General features: G+C 36.7%; 1 protein-coding gene across 4 annotated transcripts in view; it reads right to left on the minus strand.

The window, feature by feature from the left end:
- Positions 1–4,989: 4,989 nt before the first annotated feature.
- NDNF (neuron derived neurotrophic factor) overlaps positions 4,990–23,704 on the minus strand; it is a 43,635-nt gene continuing 24,920 nt past the window's right edge. For 3 of the 4 annotated variants that reach the window (XM_033215143.1, XM_033215141.1, XM_033215144.1), the window contains exons 2-4: positions 20,898–21,086; positions 15,556–15,680; positions 4,990–13,353 (exon numbers count right to left, since the gene is read on the minus strand). In XM_033215143.1, the coding sequence (XP_033071034.1) occupies positions 11,960–13,353; positions 15,556–15,680; positions 20,898–21,085 (1,707 nt within the window). In that variant the 5' untranslated portion in view covers position 21,086 and the 3' untranslated portion in view covers positions 4,990–11,959. Of the gene's footprint in view, positions 13,354–15,555; positions 15,681–20,897; positions 21,087–21,303; positions 21,309–23,704 lie in introns of those variants that run through there. The other variant, XM_033215142.1, reaches the window with a different exon arrangement.

The following is a 23,704-nucleotide window of genomic DNA, read 5'->3' on the forward strand; positions in this document are numbered from 1 at the left end:
CAAAGAAAATCTTAATAACTATAACTCCTATAGAATTAATTGCATACAGACCACCTTCTCGGACCATAATAAAATTGTCTATATAAATAACCAAAAGAAAATAATACTCCAATTCTTGAATAATAGAAGAAATCATTGTGAGAATTATGAATGTCTTATCACCTAACAAAACATTTTATATAAAAACAAATAGAACACTACTTGAGTTATACTCAAAGGGAACGTTATTGTGGCACCCAGAAGGAAATGTAGGGTTGGAAAACCATATATTAGAAAGTAAAAACATAAAAATAAGTAAGCTAAATGATTAACTCAGGCAATTAGGAAAACAGTAAAAATGCAAAGAAAGCAGAAGAAAGACAATAATAACAATAAGACTAGAAATCAACAAAACATAAGACAAAGAAACAATTTAGAAGATTAACAAAACTAGAAGCTGCTGAAAAAATACAGCAATAGGTAAGCTCTTGGGAAGATTTATTTTACCATTATAATAAAGAAAATGATAAGACACAATTTAAAACATAATAAAGGAAACAATGCTATAAATAGGTAAAATATTTAAAGACTATAACATAATACTATGAACAACTTGAGGGCAATAAATTTGAAAATGTAAGTCAAATGGCAAATTTTAAAGAAAAATATAAATTAAAGTTTTGACTCAAAAGGAAATAGAAAACTTGAGTAGAATATAATCAGTAAGGAAGTAGAATAATAAAGTAGTCATAACACCCCAAATGATAATAACATATGATAAAACACAGCTGTGTTTTTTCAAATATTCAAGAAAACAATAATTCTTAATATTATACAAAATTTTTCTTAGATAGAGAAGGAATGCCTCCCAATTCGTTTTGTGAGGCAAGGATAACGTTTACAAGAAAACCAGACAAAGGAAGTATGAGAAGGAAAAATTAAAAATAAAAGGCATTCTCATTCTGGAACATGAAAACATAAATCTAAGTATGTAAATCTAAATCTAAGTATGTAATGGTTAATATATGCCATATATAGTTTTTATACATAACCTTATATCCTCTGTTTATTCATATAAAACACACATACATTCCTGTAAATACACATAAAATCAGGACATATACAACAAACCAGATGTTAGCATAACTGTGTATTTTATCATACCTCAAATGCAGATGCAATAAAAATTTTTACTATATACTCCTTAAATATACTTTTCAAGTCTTAGTCCTCTGTGGATCCCTTGAAAGTAGTTTCAGTTTACTTTTTTATTGTCATTTCACTTAACCAGAATTTGGAATGAGCATGCAATGGAAATTTTAAAGTATCTTTGCTCAAGCTCTTTACAGAGACAGCTGTCGTGACATTTAATTCCCAGACAGCAGAGACACTGAACCCGCATCTCTATCTTCTTTTGTGTCTGCCATGTGTCAGTCTTCTGCCTGAACATTCCAAAGAGCAGCATGCAAAGGAGAAAGTGGCCAGAGAGCTTGAAGATGTTTATCTTTTTCACCTATGCCAGAACTGTTTGGCAGTAATAGATGAAAAGGTAAGAGTCTTTCTCTTCCCACTACCTGCTAACCAACCAAGAAATTGTCAAACCCTTCAGAATATTTAATTGTGATTCAGAAATACATGTAAAGATTTACTTTGAAAGGGCATGTTATGACACCAAAAGCGCAGGCAACAAAATAAAAATAAACAACTGGGATTATATTGAACTGAAAAGCTTCTGCACAGCAAAGGAAATGATCAACAGAGTGAGAAGGCTATGGTTCTATGGAACCTATGGGAGAAAATATTTGTAAATCATGTATCTGGTAAACAATTAATCTTCAAAACATATTTTAAAACTCCTACAACTCAGTAGGAAACAACTAATAACTAGGTAGTGGGAAGTGGGGGATAGGAAGAGATTAGTCAACGGGTACAAAGTTACAGTTAGATAAGAGGGAAAAGTTCTGGTGTTCTGTTGCACAACAGGATGATATGATTAACAATGTTATATCATATATTACAAAATAGCTAGAAGAGAGGATTTTGAATGCTCTTGCCAAAAATGATAAACGTTTGAGGTGATGCATATTCTAAATATCCTAATTTTATCATTACACAATGTATACATGTATCAAAATGTTGCACTGCGCCTCACAAATATGGCCAATTATTATGTGTCTATTAAAAACAACATTTAAAAAATGGGCTAAGGACATAAATAGACATTTCTCCAAAGAAGACATACAAATGGCCAACAAGTTTATGAAAAAAATGCTTAACATAGCTAATTATCAGGGAAATGCAAATTTCAACCACAATAAGATTATCACCTCACACCTGTTAGGAGGTCATTATTAAAAGAAAAAATAAATAAAAGACAAATATTGGTGAGGATGGGAAGAAATGGAAACCCCTGAAAACTACTGGTAGGAATGCAAAATGGTGAAGCTACTGTGGAAAACAACACGGAAGTTTCCCCCAACATTAAAAATAGAGCTACCAAATGATCCAGGAATCCCACTTTTGGATATTTATTCAAAGAATTGAAATCAGGATACTGAAAAGATATTAGCATTCCCATGTTCATTGTAGCACTATTCACAGTAGCTAAGATATGCAAACAATCTAAACATCCATTGACAGATGAATAGATAAAATGTAGCAAATACATACATTGGACTACTATTCAACCTTAAAAAAGAAGTAAATTCTGCAATATGCAACAACATGCATGGAACTTGAGGATATTATGCTGAGTGAAATGATCCAGTTGCAGAAAGACAAACACTGCATTATTCCACTTATATGATGTATCGATCATAGTCAAATTCATAGAGTGAAAGTATGGAAGGCTGAGTGTGGTGGCTCACACCTATAAATCACAGCATTTTGAGAGGCTGAGGTAGGTGGATTGTTTGAGGTCAGGAGTTTGGGACCAGCCTGGGCAACACGGGGAAACTGCCTCTCTACAAAAAATTCAAAAATTAACTAGGTGTGGTGGCACACACCTGTAGTCCTAACGACTTGGGAGGCTGAGGTGGGAGGATCACCTGAGCCTGGGGAGGTTAAGGCTGCAGTTAACTGTGATTGTACCACTGCACTCCAGCACTTGAGTGACAGAGCAAGATTCTGTCTTACAAAGAAAAAAAAAAAAGAAAGAAAGAAAAAGAATGGAATGGTGATTGTCAGAGGCTGAGGGGAGAAGACATAGAGCGTTACTAACCTATGGGCATAAAGTTTCAGTCAAGCAAGATGAGTAAGCTCTAGAGATCTGCTATGTACATTGTACCTATAGTCAACAATACTGTATCATACACTTAAACTTTTTTATTAAGTAGACTTCATGTTAGGTGTTTTTACCACAACAAAATAAACTTTTTTAAAAAAGAAAATACTTGGTTCCTTGCTTTGATTAGATCAAGTGGTTGGGGGTAGAGGTTTGTGAGGAGATAGTAAAAGAGAAACCAGGTGATGACCCGCTTTTTAAAATTTATTATTTTTTATTATTATTATTTTTGTTTCTGATCCCACTCCACCGGGATGGATGACCTGCTTTTAACCCAACCTCTTTGTCACATGTACTCAGGAAAAATTTCTATACAGAATGTCATCTTTACTTGCCAAATATCAACTTGATTAGTGTGAGACAGAAACAGTATTCAGTAAAATTTTAATATAAAAAACACTTAGTTGGGCTTTAAGAACATTTTGTTTGAACTTATATTTAAATGTATTTGTCTGATTCTTAGAATAATGTGTCCATGAACCCCTAAGCGATATCCCATATTGTCTGGGAGACACCCCCACAAAGACACGATAAGTCTAAAGATGAAGACAAGTTCTAGAATATGTTACTTGTTGGGAGAGGAAGCGCATATGCAACAGTGAATATAGAAGAGGTAGGTGATGGTTCAGCATTAAATTTCAGGATGATTTAATATGTGTGTTCATAAGACACACACCTTCACAAATCATTGGAGAATGTCTGGGAAGAATTGATTTTTTTTAAAGGTCAAGTTGGCAGGTAATGTAACTCAAAATATCAAATTCAGTGAAAAAAGCAAAACTGTGTATTCAGTATAATTCCATATTTGATAAAAATGAAAGATAATAAATATTTTATTAACAGGAAACAAAAAGTATAGGAATGCAAGTAGAATTGTTAAAAATAGTTTTCTTTGGGGAAAATAATAAGGGCGAATGTTCAAGTTTCATGTCATGTGTTTCAATAATTTGTAGTTTATATATATCTATAATATTACTTTAGCAATTAGAAAAAATATTTTCAAGTTGGAGGAGGACCCAGAGAATCAACACGGCCATCATTCCTCCCTAGCACTGTCCAGGATGGAGTCCAACCAAACAAGCGCTGATGACACTACCTGAATCTTGTCATCAGCTGGCTCCTTTCCCATGCAGGACATGAAGTTCACTAGCTCTCAGCCTGGGACTCTGGAAGCGGCTGTGCGAACTCTTTCACTATGAAGTAGATGAGGAAAAATTTATATAGAAACAAAAGTGTAATAAAGCAAATCACAAGAATGTCAGTAGTAAGTATCTCATGAGCCATCAAAACAAGTGCTTTGTAGACCGAACACAAGTCTAACAAATTTTAAAAGTAGATTTGTGCCAATGAGTTCCTTGAAAAGCAGTCAGAGGATCTTTCCCAAAGGCAGTAAATAAGTATCATCCCTTCCTGCACTGGCATGATCTAAAACCCTGAATTGGACACAGAACTGCACCCCATATTCGCTGCATGAAATTGGGGAAGTTACTAAACTTCTCTGACCCTCGGTTTATTCATCAGTAAAATGTGGAAAATAGTAATGTCTACTTCATAAGGTTGTTATGTGGATTAAAGAGATGCCTCAGCTCAGTCTATAACTCTCATCTCAGGATGTGGCATCTAATGAAGGCCCAGTAAACATTTGCTGCTAAATAATGATAACAGAAGTCAAACATGTGCAAAGGCAAAGCAGGAACAGAAACAAAGACAACCACAGACAACTCTTGATATGCTAAAACACAAAAGCATTAAATAAAGGTTTATTAACATCATATTAAAGACACATTGTATCATATGTAAGCATTACATCAAACTCTATATTATAAGACACAAAGAAACACCAAGCAAAGTTGTTGTGGTAGTATGAGTCCCCATTAAAACGGGAAAGTTCTACACAATAACAGTAACTTAGCAATACTTTGTCAATTATTCGTCTTCGTCTTCTGTCCCTAATGCTTGATTTGTATCTACGTCAGAGAAAACTTGCTTATAAATATGCAGGCCAAGCTTTAATACACTTTAACTTTCCCCAGTTTTAGTAAGGAACTCGTCATGTATTCCATTCTGGTGAGATTCACTAAGTAGCACTGGAACTCACAAGCATACAGGTGGATGTGGAAAAATGCATTCATTTGGTACCAGATGTATCTGCGTTTAAATTCCAGCTCCATCTTGTATTAACTTTGTGACCTTGAGCACATTATGTAATTTCTTTGTTCTTTGGGTTTCTCCTCTGCTTAATAAGAATACAATAATGTCTTCATCTCAGGGTTGTTATAAGGATTAAATAACGGTATTTCAAATGCTTGGCACTCAGTATGTGCTTAAAGGTTGTTAGTTTCCCTGCTTCTCCAAAAAGGAATCTAGGAGATCATCACCCTTCTCATTTTACAAATGAGGAAGCTCAAGTCCACAGAAGTTTAAGAAAATGCCCAAAGTCCCACTTCTGCACTTTTTCCTCTGCTATCCTCTTATTAGCTTGCTTAACTTCAATAGAGAAGAGAAAACTCAGTGGAATCAAAAAGAATTCTTTTCCTCTTTTTAATATAGGTAAGCCACCAAGAGACTTTTAAAGTAGGAGTGAGTTTTATGAAAGGTAATAAGTAGTCTAAGAACTGTTTTAAATCCTCAGAGATATTAAAAACAGAAGTTCCGTTCTTCCCAGATTTCCATAGCAGAAAGTCAATATTCTGTATGCTTTGGCACCAAAAAACTCCAGAACTGAGTATTTATCTGCACATTTTAACTCGGGCCTCCTGGAATGCTTGCCCATGGAATTGGCAAAGGAACTGGCATTCAGTATTTAGAGCAGCCAAGTTTGCTCAGTCCACAGCTGTATTTGAAGCACAGCTCTCTGCCATTAGTCAATGGAACTTGCACAAAATTCAATTTAGATGTAAATGTTGTGATTCTTACCCTGCTTTCATATCTCTTTCATCTTTTCCCATACCTGAAGATCACCCCAGGACAACCCAACAGAACTTGGGATCCTGTGCATAATAGAAGGCAAAATTCCGCAATCTGTAATTTACAGCTTGACCTCTTTATTTGAAGAATGACAAGCTTTATTCAGCAGGAATGAGATATTCAATATTACTCTTTTAAAATAGCCATAAAATAGAAATAGAGTCTGCTATTTCTTTAAAAATGTTTTTAAAGTTATATTTTACCATAATAAAAGTGGTTGAATTTTATTTGATGATTTAAAACATATATGCATGCTTGTTTGTCTCTCTCACTTAAAGTTCTTACCATATCCAGAAGAGCTGGAAACATCAAATGTTGCTAAAACTAGTGTAGCTACTGTGATACATGAAAACTGAACCATTGGAAATGGGCCATATTTGTGACTAGATCAGTTGCTCTTACCAAATTGCTCATGTAGCAATCTATGTCTACTGTTATAACTGTGACATTGGTTAAGCCACAATCTTGTTACTTCAGCCATATGGACCCACAGAGCACAAACCAGGTCGGACAAATGCAGATGCCTATGAGACATTTACCAGTGGTTCTTGAGTGTGACATGCTTCTTCCAAAAACTGTTTGTTGGTCTGGCAATGTGGAAATTATCAGGCCTGTATGATGAAAGGAACTAATATATTAATCCTATTTAAATAGGTCTGAGTTCATTTTATAGGAAGGGATGAGAACGAACAGTCAGACTTCTATGCCTGTAATGTATTCATATACTTGGTTCTGTTTATTATAAACAATCTTTCTCAGAAACACACTACTGTCAGAGTTATATGGGCATTTTGGGGTTTTCAGTCTATCTTGAAATAACTATTGGTGTTATTCTGTTATATCTTATTTACACAAGTTGAAAGGATTATCCTAAAAGGTAATTATAGACAAGAAATGAATATTTGTTTATTTCCAAGTCATGGCATTTGATTGGGTATTAATCTGGGCAGGTGTTTACAAGAAAAGAGAGACACAAACAACATTTTGAAGTTGCACCTAAAAACTGACCAGTTTCAGACAGTAATACTACTACACTCAAAAAAAACAAAATAACACATCCATCATACCCCCTCGTTGTAAGAGTTACTTTTTTCGAGACTGTTCTGTCTGGATCTCATCACCCATAACCAGTACTGATCTGCTCTGACCTCTCTGTTTTACACCTCTGTTTCAATTCAAAACATTATGCCCAGTTCTGAAGAGGCTTGGGGCCTGGCTATACCCTGGGAGGTTGCTTGATTGTGTTCCTGGCTCAAAGGCTAGACGACATTTCTAACAAGTTACAGGGAAACCTTACACTGCCTTGCAAGTTCTCCTCTGTAGCATAAAGGGATGATAAATTACATTCTGGTACTTCATTCTTATTTCTGTTTTTTAATGGATCTTTTACTAGGAATCAATGTCCTTCCCTGCATTGCCCTCCTCCCCGCTATACTGTGGCATAGCCAATCTCACCCTCTCTTTTTTGGGATCTAAATAATGACAGTGTAAGATGAAATTGTGCCTAAGACCTTGAGCTATTCAATCTTGAGCTAATGGTTTTTCCGTAATGAAGATCTACAGCCTTTTATTTCTATTACACTTAGAGTGAATATTTACAAACATCTTTGAAAGAGTTCTAAGGGTCCATCTGGAAAGGCATTTTAAAAGACTTTATTTCTATACTTTGATGACTGTTTCTCAAAGGTCAGGAATGGAGAATGTAAAGAGAAATGAAGGAAATCTTGCCCAGATGCATGATCAGCCACTCCTGGGAAATGAAAATGTCCATCAGTGAGATGCAATTCTGACAGAGAGGATGGTGATCCAGGTACAATGCTCCAGCATAAGGTTACATGAAGGACAGAATGCAAACATTAATAAAATCAAATTACACTGGATCTCTTGCTTTTCTTGACTTCTTAGATCTCTCAGAGAAAGAAATGAGATAAAATTATACTTCTCTCCACACCCCACTTCTCTCCCTGTTCTCCTTTCTCCTACTTCCCACTTTCAAAACAACAAAGGCCCAAATCCCCAAAGACTGTCTATTTTTCTGGCTAAAACTCTCTGGGGAAACACAATTGTGAGTGCACCTTGGTGCTTCCCAGGTCATTTGGCTGACTACATATAAAGACCAGCTAAAGTCTGGCAGTGGCCACTCTACTTGGTCATAGGGAGAGGGCCAGAAAGTAGGTTCCCAGCCTATTGTATCTCTGTCACACTATATCAGAGTGGGGGAAGGAAGTGGCTGGAGATGCTCCAGATGACATTGTCCTCCAAGTTAGATGCTTGTTTTTGTGTTGTTTTGAAGCTAGCCAGTGAATAGAGACAAAGAAGTATACTCTGGGTGAGTTGTCCCATGCTTTCTATAGTGAGAAAGTGCTTAAGATGAAGTCCTGAGTGAACATTAAACTGTGAGTAAGGCAGTCTGGATTCTAGTCTTAATTGGGCCTCAATTTCCTCATCTGTAAAATGAGATGATATAACTAGATCATCTCTAGAAGGGATTGGTAAAATATTGGAAAGGATACTAGATTGGTTTCAGCTACAACGGATTCCTTGAATATATACAAAAGTGTGGGTGTGTGCGTGCATGCGCATATGTGTGGTTTCATTCAGAGTCAAACCATTAAGAATCATTAAGCCTTTTTCAAACTCTGAAGTTCATCTTTGTCATTTTGTCTCTTCATCATATCAAAATCATAATCGTTCAAATGTGTTCTGAGTAATGAAAATAAGTGCTTTTCAGCACTAATCCTTAAATGCATGTTTAAACATTTAATCTAGGACTTGATTATAAAGTAATTTAACAAAGAAAATAATGTTATAATTCTCATAGATTTTTTATTAGTTTTAGATTTTAAAAAACAGGGCTTATAATTAAAGCAATTGACTAATTATTTCAGAGCCTCAAGGTTGTATGTGCATGCAAACCTAGATTAGAAATACTTTGTGTCTCTAAAAATAACAAAATGACCATAAAATTTTTTTCTTACAAGTTTGAAATGGTCGATTATGGGTAACACATACATTCCTAAGGAAATCTGAAATGGTCTTGAAGAATAAGTTTCTTTGAAATGGTAAGTAACACAAAAAGTGTACTTCTTTTTTTTGGAAAATGATTCACAAATAACCCCTTTAAACCAAGAATTGGTGATTTATATTCTGGTCAGGATTTTGGAGTCTGGGCAATGCCATTACTCAGCTGTTTTGACTATGAGAACTTTTACAAATTTATTCTGACTTCTATGATCTTTAATCTCTTTTCTACACCTGAAAAATAAAAGATGGTAAACTAAATGTCCTCAAAGATTCTTCCCTCCCCAATGACACATGACTATACTTGGGACTCTAAATGCCCTGCTGTCAACAGAGCTATCCTGAAGCTCACTGAACACAAGATGGTGCTTTCATATGAGCTTCTTTCTAGTTCTTTTGTTAATTAAGAACAAGTTTTTGTTTTTTGTCCCCAGTTTAGCCAAATGCCCCTGAAATAGAAATGCATTAGTAAATAAGAGAGCTTCATTTTTAATAGGTTTTCCCCTTTCTTTAGGAGTGATAGAAGTTTCACAATGTGTATTTCATTTTCCTAATAATTTCAAAAAGGCAAATTTCACTGGGGCCATGAAAGAATTCTTAGATTTATCCAGACTATGTAGAAACCACCATCACAGCTGGCTAAAAAGCAAAAGCTTGGTTAAATTGACTTGGCCTGGTTCCCAGGGTTTCCCAGGCATTAAGCAATATCTGAAAGTTAAGTCTGTCACCTTCAGAAGCTGCAACAACTCTTTGATTCACTGTAGTCCCATTTAACACATTGTTATGTAATAATATATATATGTGAGTAATATGAGAAAGCTGATTCTTCTTCAGTGGCAGCACATTCATAACTTAGGATACAGCATCTCTGGGATGCTTTCAATTTTAAAGTCTCTCCTTCCAAGTTGGTTGGTTACATAACCATGGGGGTACTGTTCCTTATCTGTTAAAAAATTCAGGTGTCATTATTGTTGGGTACAGATGTGGTCACTTTTGTTTAGATATCTTAACACTGAGGAGTTGGATGATAACGTTTTTAGGAACTATCTTTTCCTAAGGCAAGCAGAGCACATTTTATAAGGACCACCACGCACACTACCTTGGTCATAGCCATCTATACTCCACAGGAATGTTGCTGTTGAATGCTCGCCATACGAACGGCAGGGTCAGCATGCAGGGGGCAGTAGAGGTAAAGGGATTATACCTGTCCACACTTGTAGTCACAGTACTTTAGAATCATAGAATTCCACCAAAGACACCTCTTACAATAGAAAGTATCTAACAATGTCATCTCATCTAAATCTATCACCACCTAATGTTACAGATGGGAAAGGGAGATGATGGGAGGTAACAGATTTTCTTAGTCATATTGCTTTAGGTGATGGTAAATTCTAGACTTTTCTGATTCCTGGACCAATGTTCTTGTAACCCCTCATGATTCATGTATAGAACCTGTGGAAAATGAAATTACCTAAAAGTGCCCTTTGTGCACAGTCTCTGATAAAATATTTCTATCATGATTTGCCTAAATTGTCTCTTACACTTGAAATTACTTTTTAAAAATCCATGAAAAATCAGAGTTCAAAGTAGCAGACCATTAGTTTTATAAAACAACAGCTTTCCTAGTTTTCTTCTTACTAATGAAAGTCCTTATTGGTATTTGTTAAGTTGCGTCAGCTAGAGGTTAAAGTAATTATTTAACTATTCTGCTAATATTCAAACAGATGGAAAATACTTGAAATATCTCAATTTTGTACTTAAAATAAATGCTTATAATGTGATTGTTTTAGGTTATTAAGGACAATTTGTTAAATACTTATCGAGTCAGTGTTTGGTTTGTCCTATTCTTTTAAAACAAGTCTACTGTAGCTCTCTCAACTCTCCTAACAGCTGGCTCCTATTCAACGTCAAAAATACAAATTTTAATAACTATTTCTAATGACATAGTAACTTAGAGAGATGGGGCATCCCTTTTTAGTTACTAAAAATGGGTCTGTTTTGATGCCAAACTACAGAAGGTGCAGTTTTGAGGACAGATTAGAAATTGAATACACCAAGGTAGCTGCTTGGGAAAACGAACAGTATATAATCTAATATCTTTAATTTTATGTACATGAATATAATGTATGTCAACTTTGTACATGAGATACATATAGTATTTAAACATTTTACTCAACAAACAAGAATTTACAATAGCAATATAACTGACTAGAGGGCTATTCACTTAATAATACTTAGATTAGATCTGTAATAGGAAAAGAATTTAATAGTTTACAGTCATAGAAACACTGACATTTAAAACAAGAATTTATAAAATAATTTATATATATCCTAGCATCTATAGAGAGGAATGATTTGCATTTGTGGGTGTGTGCAATGAATGGCATATTTTAAATTTTTAGGTAATAAAATAATTTAGAAGCAGTTCATGCAGTGGTCAAAGCAAGGAATGGCAAGTTCCTTTAAGAAGTCCTCTATCTTTGACACCAACCGGCATAAGACACACACTAGGTACCATGGGGCACGCTAGAGCAAGTCTCCTTCAAGAGTTACTTATATAAACATCAATATACACACGTTGATATCCTTCCTTCCATAGTACAAGTACAGGTCACAACTTCTCTCAGCTGTGGGAGTAGTCAGTTTATACTTAAAGTGATTTAATGTCCCTCCTGGAGTTCTACATAATATATCTCTATAATAAGGTAACTAACAGAACTTTCTAGTTTTCACAACCTTACTCTGATACTTTACAGAGTGCCCCCCATGTCCTATGACATAAACATCCAGCAGGTAAGATTTGCCAGGCTGAAGACCTTTAATTGTTTCTGTGGTCACTGCTTTCTGCAGGTTTTGACTGTGGAAATATTTACAGAGGACCTTTTCTGACTTCTTCCTTATATCTGGTCCTAGGCATTGGTTTTGCTCTCTTCTCTTCTGGTCTTCACTGTAGTTATCATCCACCTCTTTTTTGTAGATGCAAAACTTGTTCCTTTCCTGAGTGCCTAGCCAAGCCACAGTGGCCGAGGAACAGGTACGGAGCTTGTCAAAGGCTTTGATTCTTGTGTCTTCAGGAAGAGAGGGAAATGACTGCTTAGTAGGTCGTGTGGTAGCTAGTATTTTCAACATAGATGCTCCTTTCTTGTTTCCTTTCAGTCGAATGACGTATTTCGCTTTAGGTTTTCCTCTAAGCTGAAACTGCTGAATGCCTTCCACATTCTGAGACAGAAGAAGTTTCCCATCTCTTCTCACTTGGAGTTGGACAGCATCCAGACAAGAGTGAATAAAGAAGGTGACTTTTTGGTGAGAAGAGACTGGAGCAAACCGTAGAAACTTTGCTCCCTTCCTTTTAACAAATACATCTGTTACCTTCCCATCTTTTAGCTCAACTGTCTTCTGTTTGGCTTCTTCCTTGGTCCTGGCAAAGGTACCTACGTAAGCGGTGCTCATGTTGCTGTTGATGTTGACCACAAATACATCAAAGTAGTACTGCGTGTCGGGTTTCAGATCAGAGACGGTGAAGATGTTCTTGTTTCCTATGCAGATTTTCTGAATGTCAACCTTGGGCCTGGAGTAGACATGACGCCCCAGTTTTGGAGAAGGCTTTGCTTGGAAACTGCGTTCTTTACCTGAATTATCGGAAGGAAATCCAAAGTGGGCAAAGTCAAAGGGGCTGAAGTCCAGACCAGGTTTCGGTGCCATCATAAAAGCATCATCTGCACTCAGTTTTGCTTCTACTGCACAGAGACTTTTGAAATTGTGCTCTTTGTTGATGACCACACAGTACTGAATGGGTTGTTTCAGCAAAGAGGCAGTGGGGCTTGGTTTCCAGGCCAAAGTGACCGTGGTGCGCCCCAGTGAGGTCACATCTACTCTGGGGTCATAGGGTAGCTCAGGGTATGGCTGATCAGATTCTGGAGTTGTGGTGGCATATACTTTGAAATGTGTGTCTTTCTCTGTTGAAAGAAGATCCAACTGATATAAACCGGATGGGGAACTAGAAGATATAAAATACTCAACATCATTGCCTTTGTAGGAGAATAACTCAGTGCCTTCCTCATTAATGATCTGCTGCTTCTGCTGCTCAAGAGGTTCCAGATCACCTAGAAGACACATAAGAAGCACAGGCTACTGTCAGGGCATACACTGTGGCTTGCCAGCCTTAAGTTATCCTTTTATCTTATTTCTTCTCCATTATGAAAATAGTACATGTTCATAAGTAAAAATATTTATAAATGTATTCAAGATAATATTTATTTTGACCAATATACATCATGCTCTTATATATGTGTAAGGCTTTTCTGAATTTAAATTAATTATTCAGAGCAGAATCCAATTAGTAAAAATTTCAGGTCAGAGACTATAAACTTTTGAGATACTATGAATCCTGACTGTCAATCTGCTTACCAAAAGAAATGTATCAGCTTGCATTTGGATGGCCATTTTGCTAATTTCACTACTGTTAGAAGGACTAGACAATCTGATTAAAATACAGAATATAAAGTACCAGTAAGAATGTTTGGCCGGGTGTCATGGCCCATGCCTGTTATCCTAGCACTTTGGGGTGCTGAGGCTCTAAGATTACTTGAAGCTGAACCTGGACAACAAACAGAAATCCTGTCTCTACAAAAAATAAAGATACAAAAATTAGCTGGGCATAGTGGCACATGCTTGTAGTCCCAGCTACTTGGGAGGCTGAGGCAGGAGGATTGCTTATGCCCTGGAGTTCAGGGCTGCCGTGAGCTATGATTGCACCACTATGCTCCAGCCTGGGCAACAGAGCAAGACCCTGTCTCAAAATAAAATAAAATAAGATAAACATTTTTAAAAGAGTGTTTAAGGTTCAACGTATAGAACATGCACCCAGGAATAACATAGGAATAGTGTTAAAACTAAACTAATTTTTCCATATTTTGTTACTGTAAGTAGCAGATATCACACAGATACCAGTGTACAGATAAGTTTCCAGGGCTTGGTGAATGAATGGGTAGCTACAGTGAGAAGAAACCTTTCCCAGTTTATCACTGCAGGTTGAAAGTGAGCTATACAGAATTTCAAATTCCTAAACACAATCATCAAACGGATATGTTAACATCAAGATTTGGCCAGGTGCAGTGGCTCACGCCATAATCAGCACTTTGGGAGGCCGAGGTGGGCGAATCGCTTGAGCTCAGGAGTTGAGACGGGCCTAGGTAACACAGTGAAACCCTGTCTTTACAAAAAAAAAAAATTAGCTGGGCATAGCGGCATGCACCTCTGGTCCCAGCTACTTGGGAGGCTGAGGCAGGAGAATTGCTTAAGCCCAGGAGATGGAGGTTGCAGTGAGCCGAGATTACACCACTGCACTCCTAAGCGACAGAGCCAGACCCTGTCCTGGAAAAACAGGCCCATCAAGATTCGTTTTCTGTATCTTGGTCCCTTTACTTCCCAAACACACTTCCATAATTTTCCTAATTGTGATGTTTGCTCCTCTTTGTAACTACTATAGCTAGCCTTTATTGCTATATATACATAGCTATGTATATATAGCTATATATGTATATGTACATATAGCTATATATATAGCTATGTATATGTATAGCTGTATATAGCTATATATATAGTATACATATATAGCTATATATATGTGTGTGTATATATATAGATTATATATATGGTCTTTTGTAGGGCACCATTGTCAAGCCTTCACCTTTAACCTATGATGCCCTTAAAGAGCTTTCAGGGCGCCATACAGACTCTTCTCATTTCCCTCTTATCTTCTTATTTGCTCTCCATCATCTGTCTTCTTTAAATGCTTAGCCCACTCATCCTACTAACTTTGTTTTCATCTTGGCCTTTAACTGCTACTAAATGCCTCTCTGCTTCTCTGTCACCATCTCTTATTCCCTGGAGATTAGAGGTTCTTAACTTTGGCTGTATATTAGAATCACCTGGAGGGCGGGGCTAACAATCCCAAAGTTTGGACCTCACCCCGTGGCAATTAAATCAGCAGTTTTTAAAGCCTTATATGTGATTAGAATGTTTAGGCAAGATTGCAAACCACAGCCATAGAGGCTAGTCCAAACCTCTCCCCTTCTCCTCAGGGCATCAGTCCCCGTACCTGTCTCTCCTAACCTTTTGTCAGGATCAATGTCATCTGATGCCACCCTCCCAGGTAAGATACTTCCCTTATCTCTGTCTCATACCTTCAGCTTCACCTGTGCACCCATGCTGCTTTTTCTTACTAACACACAGAAGTTTGTATGTTTCACAAGCCTTAAAACCATCCATTCAAAGGTCCAGGGGCAGATCTATCCACTGCTTACCTGAGCCTTCCCCACTCGTGTCCTCCGGAAGCTCCTGAAGGCTCAGCTTCCACTCCAAAGGTGCGTCACAGGGCGTCACTGTGACTGATAATGGAGTATTGTCTTCTTCAACCACAAAGAAATACCTGTGGGAAAGTGAACCAGTTTAGATCGTGGTAACTCTTTCTAACATTTACAATCAAGACTTACCAGAGAAATAATTTGGTTTTAATTTTGTTTTCATTTTACAAATTTTATAAAATTTCCATAAAATGTCACTGTATTTTCTCTTAACAGAAAATAAACTTGGCGATTTGACACAAAAACATGACACGGCATTAACTGTGGAAGTCCAACAGCCCCAAGGATCTGCAACCAGATTTATCATCAACAAATACAGTGTGAAATAAAAGACACTGAACCCAAAGTATTTTGAGTTAAAAAGCAACACTTACCTGTTGTCTGGTATTATTTAACACATGCCCTGCCATTGCCAAATGAATCACAACCAAGAAAATTTCCAGGTTTGATGCCCTAAAGGTGCTGTGCTTTCCATACATTTGGTGATAAATTTGTACATTACCTTGAGGGCACTCTGACATAGTTGTAACTATTTCAAAAGATCATTTTCACAGCAACCTAGTCCTAAAGTGTATGTTTGTCTCTGGCACTATAATGCTGTATTCACATTTTTACGTTAGTGACTTTTATTCACAGCTTTACTATTTCATATCTTTTTATTTGTTTGTTTTGAGACAGGCTTGCACTGTCTCCCAGGAAGGAGTGCACTGGCATGGTCAATAGCTCCCTGCAGCCTCAAACTCCTGGGCTCAAATGATCCTCCCACCTCAGTTTCCTGAGTAGCTGGGTCTACAGGCATGTGCCACTATATCTGGCTAATTTTTAAATTTTTTGTACAGATGGGAGTCTCACTATGGTGCTCTGACTGGTCTCAAATTCTTGGTCTCCAGTGATCCTCCTGTCTCAGCCTCCCAAAGCACTGGGATTACAAGTATGAGGCACCATGCCTGGCCCATTTCATATCTTTTTGAATGGTATTATCTAATCACCATTTGAGAAATACTTTTAAAAAGTAAAGAGCACTGTGTCAGTCAGTAGAAAGACACATTCCTCTATCACAAGTTTTCTGTTGAATTAAATAAGTTAATGATTTTAAAACAAAATTTAAAAAATCAAATGTTCTACTCTGTGCTTTCCCCTCAGCCTTTATTGTAATGCCTTAAAAAGAATAAAAATATTGCTTAACTATAGAAATACCATATATTCTTACTCCAAATGACTTAAGACAGTTTCATTTAATTATCTTTCAAAACCTATAATCTTGCCAATGAGGAAACAGTGGTTTCGGTTCTAGCAAGCCCAGAGTTGCTCACTGATTCCATGCAGAGAGAAACAGGCTTTGCCTCCTGTGGATTGAACCTCCTGGATATCTCTTGCCTTCCTATTCTCTCCGTAACCCTGACCAACACTGACCGCCGAGCCTCCGACCACAGCCGTCTCCTCTGCTGGTTCCTTCTCACCTCCCTGAACTCTAATGTCGGGAGGGAACCACAGGACTGTGCTTGAACATCTCTTTTCTACCTATGCTCACTCCCTGTGCTACCTCATCCAGGCTCATACAATTAAGGAATTTTTCCCCAAAGCTAAAATCTAAAGCTCCGATAGGACTCTAAGCTGGAAATCACATAGTACATTTGCTGTTTTAGGAGATTCCTCTTGCTGCAGTTTTTGATTTGGAGTTGGTGAAAGTGGATGTATGGGAAACTACTCATTAATTCATCCAACAAACATTCCTTGAGAAGTCTTTGAGACTAAAGAAAAAGCATCCCTGAAGAAATGACTTTAAATGTGAGTTGGGGCAAAGGAGTTCTTTTCAGGCAGAGAAAACCACATCCCATAGATGGTAGGGTGGGTAGGGTTCAGAAACTAGAGAAGTCCTTTGAGGTTTGAGCACAGAGAGTTAAATGGGTAGTGACAGGACAAGAGACAGGTGAGGTAGGCAGAGGCCCTGTCACTACAGAGGTTTGTGACTCATACTCACATTTAAAGTTATTTCCTCAGGGGTGCTTTTTCCAGCTCACTCTGGATCAGGTCCTTGTATGTATTCTCAGAATGTCCTATACTTTTTACTTGTGGGCACTTATTGTTACTCGTGACTATATAATTGTATTATTATTTGATTAATGTCATTTTCCTCACAAGGGCCCTGTTAGGGTTCATTTGTCACACCTTTGTGTTCCTAGCAATTAGCACAGATTTTTGCATGTATGTACTTGATCAATATTTTAAAATATCTGAATTATTCAATGAGTAAATAAAACCTAAGAATCCGAATGCCACACTTCTTGTTCTAGCCTGGTTCATATACCTAGAGTCTGCTTCTATCTGAAGACATAGAATCTGAATTGAAATATAAGTACTTCCCCTGTCCACCGCCACCATTCTAAGATGCTTTTGGAGATGGAGAATGGCCGGGGGGCAGTGGGCAGACAAATAAAGTGAAGACCCTATAAATGCAAAAGCAACTTATTCATAATACAGTAAAGTTAAACCATCATCTAGACAAAATAGATGATTGAATTGTTTACTGTCTGGAAAGTTTAATGTACCATAAGCATTCCTGAACAGAGTGTCGGAAGGCTTAATTTTTAATGCAGTCTACTTTTTGTGAGTAGAATTTTGTCTCTTTGGCTAGATTGCATGGGAGTTATTAACCACATAAACACAACTGAACCTATCTATATTACAAAGAAATAAATACAACAATATAACTAGATTGGCATCATGTGAGTAAAAGAGTGTTCAAAACTTCTTGTTTGATTTTAGGTTTTATGTGAATAGCAGAGCTAACCCAACGGCACAGAAGAAAACAATGTCCAAGTTCGTCTATTACCTTCTGTTCTCATTTCACACAAGGAAGTAGTTTATTTCCCAAACTGTGTCTTAGTAACTTAAACATAGGTCATAGGTGACCAATTACAAATAAAACAATGCTTGCATTCCACAAGATAATCATTATGCATACAAAGCAGCAGGGAGTCCCTCTTAAGTCAACATTTTCATATGGAAGCACTTAGATTAGGAATAAATGATAATTTGAATATACTTAACAATTTGATGGTTGCACAATTCTACAGTTGCACAAAGCAACTGTACAAGAGAGTGACAACCAGAGATGACAGGACGTAATCTACATGTTCGAGATATTTACTGGCTAGTGAGGGACACAGAAACATAATAACTAAGGAAACACAGCCACACATTATAGTGCCAAAGCTGAGGGATAATCACACCATGAGCCATTTAGCCTTTGGAATTTATGTACAAACATAAGAATAATTAATGCATTTGTTGTCTTTTTAAGTTTACTGCTGTGAAACTTTATCTGGAATTTCTTTTATTATTTGGAATATCAACAACATCTATGTGTGCTTATCACTGCATATTTCACACCTAGAAATGAAGTTTCTACTTGTGGCTATAATTCTTTATTAGTATAAGTCCGCTTTTATGTTAACATTTTTTCATATTGTGGATACCAAGGGCCTCAATAACTATTGGTGTAAAAAAGATAAAAATAATGAATAAAAGAAAGAAATAAAAATAGAAAATGTTTTATAATGTCTCATAATAAAAACATGGAGCTTTTCTTCAGAAGTGTAATCTCTAAAACAACTCTTAAAGGCAACTTATTTTTAAGAAACTGGAAGACTAAACAAGATGAACTATTTAATTAAGTGATTTGATTACATAATGTGGAATGCTGTATTTAAAGTATACTGCAAAGAAGGCAGTGCACAAATGCATTTGGGAAATGAAAGTAATTTCTACAGAAAATTTTTTATTTGATTTCACTCACACGTAAATTTCAAAGGACAAAATAATATGAAAAGCCAAACGTGTTCGCAAGAACTCAGTTAATAGTTAAGAATAACTAGAAGTATGAGGACTGCTTTGTATGCCTTTTACTGTTTTCACAGATTCAATTTTAGTCAGGACCAAGACAGTAATTTCCTTCAATATAATCATTTCCTTCTCTGCCTTTACTCTCATGAATGTCATTTAAAGATTCAATATTATTTTATATGTTATTGACAAGTCAGTTACTAGCCTGATGTGGTCATGCAAACAAATAATTTCACTCGAGCAGTGCCAAAATGATATCCAAACAATAGTTCGCTCTAGTTAATGCATTTTGACTAACCAGATGGAGATATGACTGGGCCATTAAGTGGAAGGGGTTCAGACCACCACCTCCCATGATTACTGTTAATGAAAACTGAAAAGATGACTAATGATCTGATATACCTCAATCTCTAGAAAATGGGTTATTAATGTTCTGAGACAGTTTAATCCTTTGGCATGTCACTGTATCCCAGGTTAGAAGGAAAAACTGGTTTTGAAATATAATTATCCAAAGATTAACTGTGTGTTCTAAACTTATAAAGGGAGAAAAGAGTTTGAGCCCTACAAAGTAGGTAATTTTAAATGTAATTAATTTATAACATATTACTTACATTATTTATATATTTTTTAAAGGTCAAAATATTTAGAAACTTTATGTGAGCCCAATTTCTTGATGTTGGAGTAAAGGTAAATAAACAGTGTCAGTTTTTATGACTGTTTAGTTTGATTCTCTCAGAATCTGATAATATTTGTTGAAGAAATATTATACTCCTAAAACATAACGCATTAAGTGTGGTGTCTCACGCCTGTAATCCCAACACTTTGGGATGCTGAGGCAGGAGGATCACTTGAGCTCCGGAGTTAGAGACCAGCTTGGGCAACATAGTGAGATCCCCATCTCTACTAAAAATTTTAAAAATTTGCGGGGCAAGGTGGCACACACCTACAGTCCCAGCTACTCATGAGGCTGAGGTGGGAGGATTGATTCATCCTGGGATGTTGAGGCTACAGTGACCCATGATCATGCTACTGCACTCCAACCTGGCAACAGAGACCTTGTCTCAAAAACAAAAACAAAACTTAATGCAAATTCTTGAAGAATTATACATATTCATGAAAATTGATTTCATTTTAATCCTACAGAATCCTTCTTAGAAATAGCCTACTGTACTGAAAAGAAGAAAATAATCATTCCAAAATATAAGAAGTGCAAGCATTGCCTACTCCACCCAAAAGGAGATGACAATCAGCAAGAATCAAACAGCCTTTATTTCATGAGAAGTTGCAGTACCATTTTCCCCCTTACTTACAGAAAATCGGTAATGCTATTCATAGGGTGATATGTAAATTACCTAAACTAGGTCTAAAGGTTACTTTCTTTTTTGGAGGCATCCTTTGTGAGCTTTTTAATAAAGAAAATACTGCAGGGAGAGTACCTTTTAGGTGTATCTCTAAAGAGATAACTGCTAATTTCAGCTCCATCTGGAATTACTGACGAATCATGAAAAAATGCCTTGTCCCGGATCTGCATCTGAAAAAGTTCCTCATCCCGGGTGGGTAACTTCTGGGTCCTTGAGCTGAGTGGAAACAGAAGCCACAGCAGACACCAGTGGAGCAGCACCATCCTGAGGCAACAGAAATGACTGCTTTATTAGTTTTGCAGGCAGACACTCGGGCAAATCACAGACTTTCTAAAGGGTTAACACTATTTTAGCTTTGATGGAAATTTAGGGACGCATCACGTATTTTTGATACATGCACATGATCTTGAAGGCAACTTTACTACATTTTTTCTTCAAACGATTTCATGATGTTGAGAATAAATTCACTAGAATTTCAGACATTAAAAAGATTTTGAAATGAAAAGACTCTTGCTGCATTAACTTCTCTGGGTATTCAGAGAGAAAATCCTCACTTCATTACAGCAGAAGCCTATATGGACATTGTAGATAACATTGTATCAATGTCTCAAAGCTTGTATGAAAATAATCTCTTAAGGTCAGTTCTTCAAACTATTATAAAAGTTAAACCAATGGTCGGCTGGTATCACTGCTCAGCAGTCAAGTTGCTAATTGCTGATATGATTGAACTATTACATTCAACATAAGTCAGAGACTCTTTGAGAACCAGAAAATCATCACTGCTCAATTATTTTTATTCTTCCCTAAAATCTGACTAGGGATTATACATATATAACTCTCTATATAGTATTATGCTTTTTCCAAGATCAAATTTTCTTAAGTCAGGGATTTATAAATCATAAAGTTCATCTCCCTCACAGATTAAGCAATTTATCCAGAATCACAAGATGAGTTATTTGTTGATGTCTAGTTGTTATCAGGTACCAGAGTCTTCAACACAACATTGACATATACACCTCTATCGTTTCAGAAAATGGGCTTGAACCCCCACTCACACATCAAGTCAGAAAGGTGTATATTTAGAACATTTGTCTTAACTTCCAGCAGAGTACTTTCACTAAGTTACGTTTTGGCATTTGCCACTGACTTTCATCAAAGATCCTCTAAGTAATGATGGATCATTCTCTACTGCACATTGTTGTAGTGGTGTTGTCAAAGACACTGTCTTCCACATGTCTTGATGTTCCCAACAAGAAGCCTCAGGTAGGCAAGTTCCTTGACATGACAGTCATGAAAAAACTTTGCTTCCTCTGACCATTTGGTACATTTTTTTTCTCACAGAAAGAAATATGTAAATAATTGTTTTCCTTTACCTCTTTGACTTAACATGTGTCAGGGAATTAAAGCATTAGAGAAATATAGTGTTTTTACACTGAGGTACTTGAAATAGCAAATGTTTGTGATAATTCAAGATGAAGTGAATGCCAGTTTTATTTTTAAATAGACATTACTGTAATCAATCTCTACTTAAAACATCATTTGATTTTCATTTTGTCTTTCTTTGGATGCTATCAAAAATAGATTCAGATCGCAAAAATATATAGTTTGAAAAAAATAAACATTCTCCTTTTTACAGTGTGGACATGAGAGGTGGATTTTTCACAGCGAGCTTGTGCAAAAAGCATTTTACTTTTTTCCAAATATTCTTTTCTGCTCTGTGTTCTGCGGTTTTCCATACAACATATCTGCAGTGATTTAGAGCTAGTATGTTGAAAACACTGTGCTAAGTTCACGAGCTGCATTACAACTTTTAGTCCTCACAATAAGCCTGTGAAGTAGCTGCTATCCTATGCAAAAATAAACCTCCATTATGTAAGCAGAGAAAGGATATAAATACAGGTGGATCTGACTGCAGAGCCCAATGTTCATCCTCTGTAATAACTCTCCAGAAAGCCATAATAACTTATTATGAGGCTTTTCCTTCCCACTCTTATTTCTTAATTGTATTGCAAGTGTAAGAAAATTCAACTGAGAGCTAAGAAACTTGATGTTTAGTTTCAGTTCCTAACTAGATGTGTGATCTTAGGCAATTCACCTAGCCACTCCGGACCTCAGTTTTTTGAAGATTTTGGATGGGTGATCTCTAAGGAGCAATGCTTCTGTGACTGAAATAAACTTTTCTTCCTAAGAAGCTGGCAGTTTAAGAGTAAGACCAGGCCTTCTTAAGTTGCATGAAGTAATCCAGATGATTGTCAAGGAGAAATCCAAAAGAACTTGGGGATGTCAGTGGGAGCTCATGAGAGTTGCTAACAGTAGACAAGGGCTATGTCTGCAAAAGATGGCTGGATGGATCAAAATCAAGACTAAGTTGATCTAATCTAACCAAGCAAGGACGTGGTGGACTGACCGGAATGGGACCTCCCTCACCGCTCTCTGTCCCTCCCCTCTGCTCCTCTTTTGTTTGGAGCTAACAAAAACAGAAAATCCAAATGACATTTGTTATGCTGCCTCTCTTTAGAAATACCACAGACACGCCACATACAATTCTACCAGTTTATTTCTCTTTGTAGTACCATCCCCAAAACTTGCCTTGTGAGAACAGACGAGGCCAACTAAAGAAGAAAATCTCTTTAGAAATAGCTAGAATTTCACTTTCTGTACTTGTTAGAAACTTATAGCAAACATGCTACCAGAGCACTTGAAAGCGAGATACACAGGCATATTTGCCTCAGAGCCACTCAAGGCTTACCTCCTTAGGCCCCATGCTTGCCCACAAAGCTGCCAACCACAGTGCCACAGTATGACTTAGCAGGACCAGTTGCCTAAGGACCCAGGATATCCGGGATATTTAGGTCAGCCCCTGAGTTGGAGAAATAGTGTTG

Source organism: Trachypithecus francoisi, unplaced genomic scaffold (genome assembly GCF_009764315.1).
Source record: "Trachypithecus francoisi isolate TF-2019V2 unplaced genomic scaffold, Tfra_2.0 Lachesis_group1, whole genome shotgun sequence".
In the NCBI taxonomy this organism is placed as follows: Eukaryota; Metazoa; Chordata; class Mammalia; order Primates; family Cercopithecidae; genus Trachypithecus; species Trachypithecus francoisi.